This window comes from Chroicocephalus ridibundus, chromosome 4, assembly GCF_963924245.1.
Source record: "Chroicocephalus ridibundus chromosome 4, bChrRid1.1, whole genome shotgun sequence".
In the NCBI taxonomy this organism is placed as follows: domain Eukaryota; kingdom Metazoa; phylum Chordata; class Aves; order Charadriiformes; family Laridae; genus Chroicocephalus; species Chroicocephalus ridibundus.
Genome location: NC_086287.1, coordinates 36,486,175 through 36,500,610, shown reverse-complemented (window position 1 = coordinate 36,500,610; position 14,436 = coordinate 36,486,175). Strand labels below are relative to the sequence as shown.

At 36.4% G+C, this 14,436-nt stretch overlaps 1 protein-coding gene across 3 annotated transcripts in view; it reads left to right on the top strand.

Annotated features, from left to right (window-relative positions):
- Nucleotides 1-14,436, top strand: part of DPH6 (diphthamine biosynthesis 6) — a 213,099-nt gene that overhangs the window by 166,354 nt on the left and 32,309 nt on the right. For all 3 annotated transcript variants that reach the window (XM_063332229.1, XM_063332227.1, XM_063332228.1), the window contains one exon: nt 5,468-5,873. In XM_063332229.1, coding sequence (XP_063188299.1) covers nt 5,468-5,873 — 406 coding nt within the window. The remainder of the gene's footprint in view (nt 1-5,467; nt 5,874-14,436) is intronic.

Genomic DNA, 14,436 nt, shown 5'->3' with positions numbered 1-14,436 from the left:
ATCAGCCTGGAATATCGCAGGTGAACATAAAACTCCTTTAGAATTACAGAAATATTGGAAAGGACTAGTTGTTGGAAGGCACTGTTTGTGAAAATTCAACCAGTCCGGTCAAGAAAGCCCAGCTGTTTTTCCCCACCAAACACACCACTGGTATCAGCATAAGCATAAAATCTTAGGTAAGAACATAAGAATAGCCGTAATCGTGTAGGCTGTGCTTTGTATTCTGACTCCAAATAGTAGCCCTAAGCAGATGTGAACAGTAAAATTAGGAGAAGCATGTATCCACTGTAATATTCTGCCAACCTCAAACTATTTTAATTCACATTTAAGTTAATTAAATTAATTTGAATAGTTATATAAAACATTAATTTTTATATAAATTATTAACTAATAATTTTAATATGTCTCTTTTATAATCCCCACTGAATCTGTGTTCTGAGTACTTGTTCAGCTCCCCTTGAATCCCTGTAAAGTTCTTTCAACCACAGCATTCCCCATCAAGGAATTCCAGGTTCCACCCACCATTGTTCTTTTTGAAACCATGCTCTTACTAATGTCATTTGATGATCCGTAGTTCTTGTACAGAAAGACAAGCGTGCAAAATCAATTCTTATCCCTATCCACCCTTCTTATGTCATGTCTGATTTTGTAAACCTCTGTCATATTCTCCTTAAGAAGGTTGGAGAACATTTCCAGTCAGACCCTCCAGAGCTTTCGATCATCCTTGTTGCCCTCCTCTGAACACATTCTGAGTCTAATATGTTATTTTTTCAGTTGAGAGATCCAGAGCTGTATATCTTACTCGAGGTGCAGGTGAACTGTGAATTTCTACAGTTGCATAATGTTACTTTGTTCTCTATCCCTTTCCTAAGAATTCATAATGTTTTACTTGCTTTCTTGGCTGCTGTCAACTGCTGTGATGCTTTATTAACCAGTCCATGAAGACTTTCCAGGATGTTACTTAGCTTAGCATGGCACTCTTCTCAGTGTTTACAGTAATGCGGCACCACCCTACTTTGATATTATAAAATGTCAGGTGAGTGACAGAGTCACGTTCTCAGTCCTCCTAAAATCTCCTCCGTACCTTCTGTTTTTCCCCTGTGTTATTAAAATGTGTATTGTATCACCAGAATAATATCAATATTTTCTTCACGGTGGGAAAAGTCTTTTGTTGTGTATTTTTTCAAAGCAAAGTGTTAAAAAATGAGAGTGTTTCTAGTCCTCTGGATAAGGAGTTATATAGATACAGTGCATATATTTCAAAAAATCTACTTTTTGGCTTCCTTTTCCAAACTTTATGGGACTCCAGCTTTCCTACCTTTGATAAATTGAGTAGCAGATGATCCTGTTGGCACAGGGAGAATATTATGAATCATGTTTTCAGGACAGTCTGACATGAGATTCAGTAAGAAATAAATCACTTGTCATATCAAATCTTTGTCCAAAGTTTTGGGATCTATCATTTCGTAGTATGACAGAATCAGAATCCTGTCATAGTGTGGCCTCTGAGATGATCCAGTTTGCATCCATTCCTGAAAGAAGACATTTTTACAGAGTCATTTATTTTCAGAGGCTGTCTCCTGCACAGCGAGAGGATGTTACCTGGCTTCCTTTTCCAGCCCTCTTTGAATCAGATCATGTAAAAATGTAGCACGGAATTAGTATCCATCTCCATATTATCTCAGCAGTCAGACAGTGAACCTTTACAGTCTGCACATTTTCCCCTGTGTCATCTGAACTTTTCCTGGTGCTAAGTTACCTCACAATTTTTTTTCTTAGAAAGGACTAAATCCTGTGGAAAAGCTAACAAGTGGAAATGGGGATCTTCGACAGGCAGACCCTCTCTCATGAACTGACAAAATAATTTGAATACTGATAGCTAGGAAATAAGTGTTTAAAGGCAAATACCTTTAGATGACGGCCACACCTACAGCCTAATGAAATTTGCAAAGATTTGTAAAATTTAGGTCAAACATACTTTACGGAACCACTGCTTTCAACAGTGTTTGGCCCTACGGTGTTTCTCATCTCTCAGTAATGAAAATATTACAAAGGCTTCCAAAAATAATTTGTCACTTTTTTTTTTTTTTCAAGAATTACAAGCCAAACTGCTTGCTCTTCTGCCTTTTTTTTTTTCTTCCCAAGACTGTGAAGACATAGAAGGAGTAGCCAAAACCTTTGCTCCTTTCTAGAACAGTCTACAACAGTATCATTGGGCAAAAACGCTAAAAACATATTTTTCTTAGTAGTACCACAGTTGTCTGCCAAAATTGCTGTATTTCATTAATGAGAGAGAAGAATCAATTGTAGAGAGCAACTTAGTCATAAAATAATTCCTCTTCAATTTCACTTTTAATAATTACTTACATTGTTCCAGCATCATATGAATAGAATTTCTTAGTGGACCTTACGTATTCGTGCTCATTTGCTAGACAGGCTATCGTAAAGATATTCAGCTGATTAAGACAGTTGTAAATTTCTGAAAGGTAACTCATAAACGCAGTATCCATGTACAGCACAAATGTCAGCGATTTCTTGAAAATAAGTCAGGAGAGGTCATTGTTAGAAGTATTTCTGTAAGATTCCGTAGCAGCTGATGAAAGATTATTAGTCCCCAGTAGCTCCATCACTTGAGCTTTGTGCAAACTCTAAAGGTAAAGGTTATGAGTGCTATAGTACTGTACAGGTACACCGTGAACAGTCTTTCACTCAGAATGATTCTCGTTTGTTAAATTTGGAAATGTACTTTCTCCTGGCCTTAATTTTCATGTAGTTCTTCATATTCTAAATGGCAGCTGAAGGCAAGCAGAAATAGTGAGTAATTGATTTAACAACCTAAGACAAGCACAGGGAAGTAGAAAAGTTTGTCTTAGTGCTTGATGTGACCTGAGAGAGCTTCTTTAGACTTTTTTTCTAAACAGTACCTCAGCACCTTGGGCCAGCAAAGTGGCCTTTAAGCCTGAATGAGCATGACTTTTTTTTTTTTTTCCCTCACTGGAAAGCTCCAGTATTTCATCTTTTCAAACTGTTTTACAGCACTCAGAGCAGAATTATATTGACAAGGTTAGAATTCATCTCCTAGAGGAGAATACTGTGCTCCTCCTGTTAAGTGCTAATATAACATTTATGTGTTGGTACCTTAATAACAGCCCTGGCTAGCCTAATGAAAGTACTGAAAGCAAACAGTAGTCAGTGAGATTTTATTATGACTGAAGTGACTGCAATTTGAGACAAATTATCCCTATTTTTGTTCCTGTATCAAAAACAGAAATGTTAAAGCAATTGCTACATGTTTGGTATAGAATTAGACTCCCTATCGTTAATATAGAAGTAAGTGCATTTTTCATGTAAACAGCTCACGAGGGTCAGGCATCAAAGATATTCTGTGCAAAATGCTTGTCAATAACTTTGTGAGTGAATTTTGAAATAAAGTGCCTGTAACCTGTCATTATTTCTTCCACTCAAAGTTGAGAGCGAGAGGATGAAAATTGAGCCTGTGAATTGAAGGTACTGTGAGTTGCATGGCCTTATCGACTGCAGGCAAAACGGCAGGTTTCCCTTGTTATTATTTTTCCTTTCAGAGGTCAAGCAATGGACAATATTACTAGTATATACTGCAGTGTAAGCAAATTGGTATATAAAAAAGTCATTATCTGTGTACAAAAAGAAGATGGCATAAGTCACTAATATTAAAAATGCTTAATATATTGTCTGTCCAGAAAAATGGAGGAAAAAGTAAGAAAAATAATCATATATATATATATGTAAGGAAAAATACTAATATGCTGGCCAGAATAAGCGTTTCAACTGTTCGACTATTTGAACAGTTGTTCAAAAAAAAAGTGTGTTCAGACATCTGATAAGTTAATGTAAGATTGTACTTTTTGAGAGTATGTGTATCATAAAATGGGGTTGCTTTCCATTAAAAGACATTGTTGTATACATAATAGGAGTATAAATATATGCATTTATGTATAAGGTAGCAGCCTAAATGTGCGTACTAGTTTTTGCTAGGATGGAGTTAACTTTCTTCATAGCAACCTGTATGGTGCTGTGGTTTGGGTTTGTGACCAAAACAGTGTTGATAACACACCAGGGCTTTCAGCTATCGCTGAGAACGCGTACACAGCGTCAAGGCCTTCCCTGTTTCTCACACCGCCCTGCCAGCGAATAGGCTGAGGGTGCACAAGAAGTTGTGGGGGGACACAGCTGGGATGGCTGACCTCAACTGACCAAAGGGATATTCCATACCACATAACACCATATTCAGCCATAAAAACTAAGGGGAGGGGTCTTTGGGAGCGTAGCCATTGCTCACAGCCTCGCTGGGTATCAGTCTGCTGGTGGGGAGGTGGTGACTAATAGCCTTTGCATCGCTTGTTTTGGTTTTATCCTTTCTTCTTCCTTTTTTCTTCACTTACTAAACCATCTTTATCTTCATCCACAAGTTTTCTCACCAGTGCCGTTGGGGAGGGAAGGAGTATGCAAGCAGCTGTGTGGTGCTTAGCTGCTGGATGGAGTCAACCCTTGCAATGTATTGTTCCCAGTTTAAGTCTCTAAGGTTGTTTTTGTTTGTGTTCAGATGAAAAAGGGCTGGATACACAGCAACAATACAGGGGCAAGATAATTCTTTTATGGACTTATCTTAGGTTTGTTAAGATTCAAAGGTAATGCTATTTAATGCACATAGGTACAATTATTTGGGTTGTAATGGCTGCAAATTCACAATTTCTTCCACACAAGAAACACAAGAGTGTTTCGGTATTTTGCAACATTATATTCACTTTCTATACCTGTTAACATGCTACAGTGCAATTTATGCTAAAAGAAGTAAGCAGAAAGCCTGTCCCACTTTAATACCATCAGAAGAAAAGGAACTTAGTTACTCAGAGTTAGTTTACCAAGTTAGCTAATTAGATGTAAAAACAATTTAAGTATACTTTCTTAATGAATTCTGCTATTAAGAAAGCACATTTTAGCTTCTAAAAGGGTTTCTTCAGGATCATTCTGCTGTTCAAAACTGTCTGAACTGTATCTTTGCTGTATCTGAACTGTGTCTGTAATACTCCAACATTAAAAATAAATCTTACGTGCTTTACTAACTCATTTCTGTAGTTTCAGTAGTTCCTGTGATTTGTATTCTTCAAAGACCATTGGTACGGACAAAAGTTACTGTATGCAAAAATACTTTTTGATTGCAAAGTGAGTGCAAAATACATTATGATCAGCATTTTTTTAAATGGTACAGGCATAGTAGTAGTTTGAGATTGCAAAAATGAGCAGATATTAACTGTCAGACAAATTTGTAATTGCTCAAGATGACTTTTCAATAAGGAAAATTTAGGGGAAAAACAGTCTTCAAGAAATAACTGTACTTCACATACTTTTTTCAATATATCAGCTGAATATAAGCGACATTAATTTCTACCAGGTCTGTAATATGCACAATATTTTGTTTATCTTTTAGGTTGAAGATTCAGAGACGAATCGTGATGTAACTGCAGTTTGTGGGTTGCTTGCTGTGGTTGTAATACCTCACCTACCCAGAGATGCTGCCATTGAATGGCATGTTATTGCAGTAGTTGATGACCCACTCCAAAGAAAACATTTTGCAATGAAGGTGTTGTCAGAGGGCTTCCAAATTGAGTGTGAATTTGTGGAGTCTAGTTCTGCATCTTGTGCATCAATCTCTGTACGTCTGAGCTTGATTTCACCATCCACTTCTCACCTTGATTTAGATGGACCTCTTCATGACTTAGTTGCTATGTTTAGACAAGCTGTTGAGAAACTTTCAGAAGACTGCAGTGCAAGTCCTTTGTCTTTTAGAGCTTTCTTCAAGGAGGGTGTCTTTGATGCTGAAGCACTACAAACAGGTAAGACTTATGATGACAGAAACCAGGCGTTAAGCATAAGCTATTTTTTGTTTAATTCTACAAAAGGTTTCATTGGAAGAAAACAATTTAAAAGTCCCTTTCAAGGGTGGGTGGTCAAGGAGGTCAATAGCATCCTGACTTGTATCAGAAATAGTGTGGCCAGCAGGACTAGGGAAGTGGTTGTCCCCCTGTACTGGGCACTGATGAGGCCCCACCTCGAGTACTGTGTCCAGTTTTGTGCCCTTCGCTATAAGAATGACACTGAGGTGTGTCCAGGGAAGGGCAACGAGGCTGGTGAGGGGTCTGGAGAACAAGTCTTATGAGAAGTGGCTGAGGGAACTGGAGTTGTTTACCCTGGAGAAAAGGAGATGGAAGTGAGACCTTATCGCTCTCTACAACTACCTGAAAGGAGGTTGTAGCAAGGTGGGGGGCAGTCTCTTCTCCCAAGTAACAAGTGATAGGACAAGAGGAAATGGCCTCAAGTTGCCCCAGGGTACGTTTAGATGGGATGTTAGGAAAAAATTCTTCACTGAGAGTATTGGAATAGGCTTCCCAGGGAAGTGGTTGAGTCACCATCCCTGGAGGTATTTAAAAGACATGGAGATGTGGTGCTTAGGGATATGGTTTAGTGGTAGTTTTGGCAGTGCTAGGTTAATGATCGGACTTGGTGATCTTAAAGGTATTTTCCAACCCAAATGATTTTATGGTTCTATGATTAAGATACATTTGTTGTTTTACTGGTTACCAGGCATACTTCTCATATGGAAAGGTTCTATTCTTGGATGTTTTGAAGTCTAAACAGGATAAAGCCCTGGATTACTTGTTCTGATCTCACAGCTGACCTGACTTAGAGTCGGAGGTTGGATTAGGTGATCTCACTCCAGTCTGAGTTAGTGATTCCATGAAAGAGAAATTGCTGAGAAGTCCAGCCACCTCAGGGTCGAACATAGGGAGAATGAATCTTTTGCATAAAAGTACGTTTGGTAGTCTGTTTTTGTCATGATCTTGAACTATGTTCAAATAACCAAATTCTGTGTGCTAACAGGTACTTTTTTGAGAATAAATAATGAAATATTAATGTTTTAAAACAAGGAAATGGTGTTGTATCCTCTAGATTAGAGGGTGTCTGGTTTTGAACATGGGTTGGTTTCTTACCAACTTACTTAAATAGAACTTGTTAACCAAACAAATTCAGTGGTTTTTCCCAGTGTTTATTTTTTAAAAATCTCATTCCCTTACCAAGAAAAGAGAATACAGAGCAATAAATATAATGTTGCAACTATAATTTTATTTCTTATATTGTACATCTATATTTTGTGCTGTGCTCAATTTGGGACAAGTAACATTATGCAAGAGCACAAAAGCTTATTTCATCTGTCAGTCCTACAAAACTGGTAGCCCATACTTTTATTGAAATCAGTAAGAGCTTTGTTATCAATTTGAGAAGGAACAAAATCAGATCCTTAGTCTATATTTATCTCAAACATGCATGCACTTTAAAAATCCTTGCAGACCACAACTGATCCATATTAATTAGCTGACATAAATGTTAGCCCTCAAATATTCTACTGTCCTATTTTTTTTTTTCTTAACCTGCAGCAGTTTTTGAAGAAAATTCAACTTGACATTGTTTAATAGATTTAAAATACAGGAATTGAAAGCTATAAAAATGTGGCATAGAATAAGCATATTTAATCCAAGAAACAAGGAATGAACATATAGTCTGACAGAATGTTGTTGTTTTTACTACGTCTTGTTTAAGAACGAAAAGGAAACCTGATAAAACATGTTCCTGGCATGGGATTAACATTACCATTTTGCCTGCTCTCTTTCTGATATTTCTCAGGCCATAGAATAATTACTTTAAAATAAATTTTATTTGCTTTATTAAATATATTGATCAATATAATGAATTAATTGCAAGCATAAAAAATTGATTCAGTTCCATTCATGTTATAATACCAATGGCACAGGCATAGGAAGATTTGTTGTGATTGTCATATATTCCTTCTAGTTGTGTTCAGATCTCTGCACTGTCATAATAATTCCTGTCATTATAGCAATTTTGTCATTATCCCCACTGGTAAGAAATACATTCTTGCAAATCTGTAGAATATATAGAATACATTAAATTTACAAGTAGCACTAATTCATTGATGAAGAATTTAAAAATAACTTTTTTCTACTTAGGAAAAGTTTCCAGAAAGTTCATGTAACGGGAAGAAGAAATATCCTATATATTTGAAAATAATGTCTCAAATTAAAATAGTTGTAGCTGAAGTGTGTCTTACCGATAGTTTCGATCTGATACAAGACTATTATATATATATGTAAACTGTTTCTGATTCAAAAACAGAAGACTAATTTTTAATATATTGTTAAAACACAAGGCCATATTTAAGTGTTCTGCTAATACATGTCCTTGGAGTCCTGAAAGGCATGTAGTCTCCAGTGAAGCCTCCTCAGCTTTCCAAAGGATGCAGCATATTATTGGACTCTGTCCTTGCCTGTCTTTTGTACTTTTATTATAATTATACTTCTCATAATTTGAAGTGTACTCGCACATATATATTAACTCTCAGTTTAAAAGCACTGTATACGGTCTCCAAGATGCTCTCATTCATTTCAGTATCCCCTAGAAAGTGTCCATAAGCAACATGATGTAGTCTATGTTTTATCTTCTGTTTTTATTGTCAGTCTTTAGTTTTGACTGGCAGAACTACTGCAAATGTGTGTGTCGTTCAGCGTGCTTCACAGATGTAATGTACCGGAACTACTATCAGGTCTTTCTTTTCAATCTCATGGTGTGTACATATATATATACACACATATATATATAACACTAGCCCAAGGTGTTAGAGATTGTTAAGTTCTGATGACCGCAGCTTGTTCCACTTTCTCATAGTGTATTCCTGTTTTCCTCTTGAGCCTTAAGGTGGTCCTCATGTTTCGTCTACAACAATCCATTAACTTGTCAGGCTTCTTCCTAAACCTGGATTCAGGACCAAGGGAGAAAAAAGGGCATGTTTGCCATCACGCAGAAGTTAAACTCATTACCTGAATAGAATTCGAAACATACCTATCATAAATTTTGGCAAGTTCAGATAAGCTTGTTCTGCTTATAGGATGCGTGAACCTTAATGTGGCAAATCACAAGAGGGAGCAGTACTGGCTTCCAAAATAGCACTGCTTTGTGTCTTGTCAGCTCTAAACATGGCCCAAACTTGCTCAACCTGTCCCTGTAGACTTGCCCTAAGATATTTTGAGTATTTGGATGTCTCTGTGGTGATTTCTGCTACCTCCAAAGGTTAACTTGTGTTGCAGAGTATGTCTAGGTGGGTATCAGAATTTACTTATGCTACTGATCAGATAGTTGGTAAACTGTCTTTCAAACACAGAATAGCGTTTTACTGGGACACAGGATAAAGCAGGAATGTACTGATCTTGACTTGAAAATCTGCAGGCCTAATACTTTTTAAAGACTTTTTAAAAAATATTGTTTGCTTGATGTGGCTGACAGAACACAAATGATATTGAGAGAGCAGTTTTTCAGTTGACATTTATTAATTCAGCTCAGGTAGTGCTGGTTGCTAACCATCTGTATGATGAACCGTTAGTGACACGTTTGATCTCCGACATGTGTTAGACACAGTTAATCCCACACGTAGGTCTGTCCTTTTGGAGTCCTCAACTACCATCAGATGGATCATCTGCTGAGGAAAGATAATAACATAGCAGGGGACGCTAGGCACTGCAATTCAAATATTTTTAATGTGAAACTCATTGGACAGATGTATCTATAATGGAAAAGACAGAAATTATCATGTCTCGGAAATCAAGAGAGATAGTTGAAGAGATAACTGTTCCAGTCTTAGTGGATTTCAGGTGGACTTCCATCATAATATAAGATTAGCAAATAGTCTTCAAAAATTCTTGTAAGATCTTGAATTGCGATGTATTATCTCCTCTAGGAAAAGCATGGAAAAGAATAAAGGTACTTTTTTCTGATTAGAACTTAAAATCATTGGAGTGAAAGGAAGAAGTACTGCCACAGATCTTCTCAAATGAGCCTCTGATTAGATGAGTGCTTTTTTGATGCAAAGAAATTGTCATTTATTTAAAACTGTCCAAATAAATTAGAGGAATTTGTTTGTACCTGACAGAGTAAGATGAGACCCAGGAATATGTATACTCTGCATATTGTAACAAGTTATTGGAAATTATTATAGCCGGTGTTACTGATGTCAAAAGAAGCTAAAGGTTTGTAATGCAAATTTGAGACAGATAGCTTTCTGTCATCCTAAGACCAGATGTAAAGTTTTATTGAACAAAGTGTAGTACTGATGGTGAACTTCTCCGAGGCAATCCCTCATAACATACGAGAGCATTATGGGCACCGTGCTGAGACCACAGAACGTGTTAGAAGTAGGAGGATTAGATTAAGCTGACATATATACTTAGTAAGATGCTGTTAAGCCTTTAGAAGTCTTTAACATAAATTTGACTATTTCTTTCTCATTCTCATTTAAATATGCATTAATATAAACGTGTCAGGACGATTTGCTATACCATCCAGTTGACTAGGTTATACTTCGGTATAGGAAAGATGAGTGTTCATAAGTCATCCCATTATGATTTCACAAGCCTTGTTCACAGGATGTATGCAAAGTATTTTTGAATATTTATTAGGGAGTAGAAAAGGTCCCGCATTCACCAGAACATCATATTACGTAATCCCTTTTTAATACTATAGAAAAAATGAAGTGGGAATATAAAAAGGCAAAAGAGAACAGGAATAGAAAGGCAGTCTGGTAGCAGCATTAAAATGAATACATAATTAGTTTTAAATGTGGCTCTGCTCTGTAAATGCTTAGGACTAAAAGGCTCTTAGTACTTATGTGTTTACCAAGTTTCAATGATACCAAAGTTTTTAAAAAAATCCTAATATGGGTCGAGTATAGTTCAACTGGACTGTAGAAAATCTTGCTTGAAATGGGACTGTTTCTCTTGCTGAAAGAGAAGCCCTGGTAATTAGTCACTCAGGAGTCCTTGCACTGACATAGTAAGACCCTGACGCACGTGCAACATACTGCTTTTAAACTAAAGATTTTCCATCTGATAAGATTTAAAGTATTCCATTTATTAAAATACTGCATTATCAACACATTTTCCAGATGTTTACCAAAACACACAGTTTCCAGTACTGGTAGATATACATTATGTAGTCTAAATCTAAGAAAAGTGGAAGAAGATCAAGTGAAGATACCAAGATGCATTTTCTTAATAACACGCATCCATGTGCATTAGAGTTTAATATTCTTTCACTAATGCACTTTAAATTCACACTGGGAATTTATTTCAGCTTAACTTTCTTGATGGATATGCCCTTATACACCGGGAAACAATTTTCCATGGGACAGCTGCAATCTCAACCTCCAAACATTTGTATGCAGCCCTACATGTTCTCATGTGAGTAACTGGTATTTACTCAGCAGTCATGGAGAACTACTCATGTGAGTAGGAACTAGACAGTCACTAAGAACTGCTCACTGAGTAACAATGAAGCAGGTACATGAGTGTTGATAATTTTTAAATGTTGGCCCTTTTGAAATCAAGCTTTGCAATTGCTAACTAATGAAGTAGTTGTGACTAACATAATTTGGTCAAACAAAAACATTTTTTAAATGTCATGATGCTGTCTGAAATAGGCTGTAAAAATTGAACTTGGTTTTCTACCAAATTCTATTAATTTAGGCTAAATGGAAAATGAGAGAACAGTTGCCAACCTGAAAGAAGAGGAAAATTTCCCTTTAAATTTCTTGGGTTTCCTGTTAAGAAAACAAAGAATTTTCCAAGTTCAAGCAGCAGAACTGCACTGCTGCTGCTCAAAAAAAAAAAAAAAAGGTTAAATTAGTACTAGGGGAAATTAATTAGATTATAATATACATAAGCAATTAGGAAATAGTGATATGATTCATGAGCATGTTTGAAATGACATTTTAAAAGGGTAAAGTAGCTAAATTTGGTCTTGAGCCACAGAGGTGGCTTTGCAATATTGCTATTGCTATCCAAACTATCCAGTCAAGAGATCTGATATATTAAATTATTGTTAGCATGCTGAAATGTAAAACTTTTAAAATAAGTTTTCAAGGTTGTGGTGTTATTGTATTACTGCAAGTCACTGCATACATATTTTTAGCAGAACATCTCACAAAATTCTGCGGAAAGGATTTTTTTGTTTGCTAGCAAAGACACTGGGAAATTGTTGCCTCTTGACTGAATTTGCATGGAAGGTGTTTTATGCTTTTGAGGCAGCTTAAAATATATTAGCTCCTACTTTAGGGCAGTGGCCCTCTGTCCTTTAGGATGGGAAATTTATTTTTTAGGAGCACAGATAATAGCTTGAGAAAAATTTAACCACTCAGTGCCAAGGCCAGGTAGCAAAGTTAGAACTCGTCCTTATTCAAAGTGGACAGCATGTGACATCTAAAGGTTATGGATTGCACAGTCATACACAAAAATCTTGTCTAAAACTTTAAATGGAAATAAATTCTTTAATTGCTTGACCCAAAGCTGATCTAGAACATAGACCTTTTATCCTTGATGCAGAACACTGGCAGTATATTGGTAAGGTTGTTTTAAAGCTACTGTGTACAACTTCATATTTCTTTCAGAATTTCTGCCACTAAAATCCAAGATACGTTTATAGGTTACTCTGTCCCTCTTCTCATCTTTTCACATTATGTTGAAGTGATCCCGAGCTCTTCACCAAATGAATTATTTGTATGGACTTGTTTAATTTTCCTGTTGAAGATTTACATATAAGTGACCTGTAGGGCAGAGTGGACCTGTCAGAAAACAGACTTTGTATAGAGAAAGTCATAGATGATAAAGAAGAATGTCCTAAGTTTGCTAACATGTTGAAAACTGATTTGCTTTACTCACGTAATCGGTTTGGGAGATACTAGACATTTTTTATGGCGATCCAGGCAATGGCTTTGCTGCTTGATGTGAGTTAATAAGTTATCTCAATAAACATTGGAATTTGTTAAAAGCAGTAGGCTATAAGGTGAAAATATTAAGAGAAAAGATGTAAAGAAACTTAGGGAATGAGAATCCAATCTGTTCTGTAATGAGCCACAAGCGGTAATTTGGATAATTAGCTTTACAAGGAATCTAAAGAAATTAATACTTTTCTGGAAAACTGGTATCTTCTAGACAGGTGTATGTATACATGGTTATACATGGTCTAGCCATATATGCATAAGTGTACAGATGCATAAAGTACAAACATCCTACTGCAATGTCAAAATTAATTTTGAGAAAATTTGTTTAGGGCTTTGTTGACAGAGAACAACTACAAAAGCATCTTGTAACAATGACATCAGGCATGCAGTCATTGCCGAATTTGGATCATCTGGTGTTTCACATGTGAGGCATCTATGATCTGTCTATCTATCCAGAAACCATTTGTGACAAACTCCATTTTTAAGGACACGTCACAGATTACAGTTTACAGTTACATAGGAAGTTTTTCTCTGAGACTGTTTCAACAAGCCAACATTTTGGCACCAATTCTGCAATTCTGAATCAATAAACGTTGAAAGAACTTAGATTTCTAGAGACCTCTGCATCATTTGTACAGATCCCTGCCTATATTACTTTTTATTTAGGTGAAGAAAAAAAAAAACATGGTGGTGTTTAAACTAGTGAAATTAAATCTGACTTAGGAAGTCCACTGATCTTAAAACAATTGTAGGCTGAAAGTGAACTGGGCATAATATCTTACCTGCTTCCCTTGTTATTACTCATTCTAGGTATTTATTTAGGACCATTGCTTGAAACGGAACACTGCACTAGATGGACCTTTGGCATGACTAGCTTGTCTTTTGTATTTCCTCTTCTTAATACCAAAATACTTGTCATTTGCTCTTTGTCTAGAAGATCTAAGAAATAATTCAATGAAAAAAAACAGTGAATTTTGCAAGGAAGAACTGCGTACAGAGTTACATTTCCAGCCAATAACAATTTAAGTAACAGTAGCAAGAAGATCAATGAATAGGTGGATAGCTTGTTCCTGGGGAGGTTCCTGGGTTGGTTCAATGTGTCTGCTGTCCCATAGAATGGATGATCCACAGGAAGGTTGAATGACCATTGGCTGACAGACTGTTGTCAGTCATTCTGTGACATAACCTCTCCACTAAGAAGTATCAGTTCAATCATCTTCTCTGATAACTTACCCTAACCCCCTTTGAAAGTATTGCTGATTGACAGCAGAAGCTGTACTTCAGTATTTTTCATCCAGAGAAATCAAGGATTTTTAGCACCGCTAATATCAATAGCCTGGAAAATGGGTATCATATCTAGCAACTGTCAAACTCCTAGGTTTGACAATAAACCTAAATAAACTACGACTGCAAACTTCCTTTCTTCTTTTACTGTTAAGTGACAATTCACATGTGAAGTTAACTATTTGAGCCTGGAAATTTTCCTGCCCTGGAAATATGTGTAAGAAGCTGACAAATCTTTATTCTCTTGAAGTTTTTTTCTGCTCCAGTTTCCT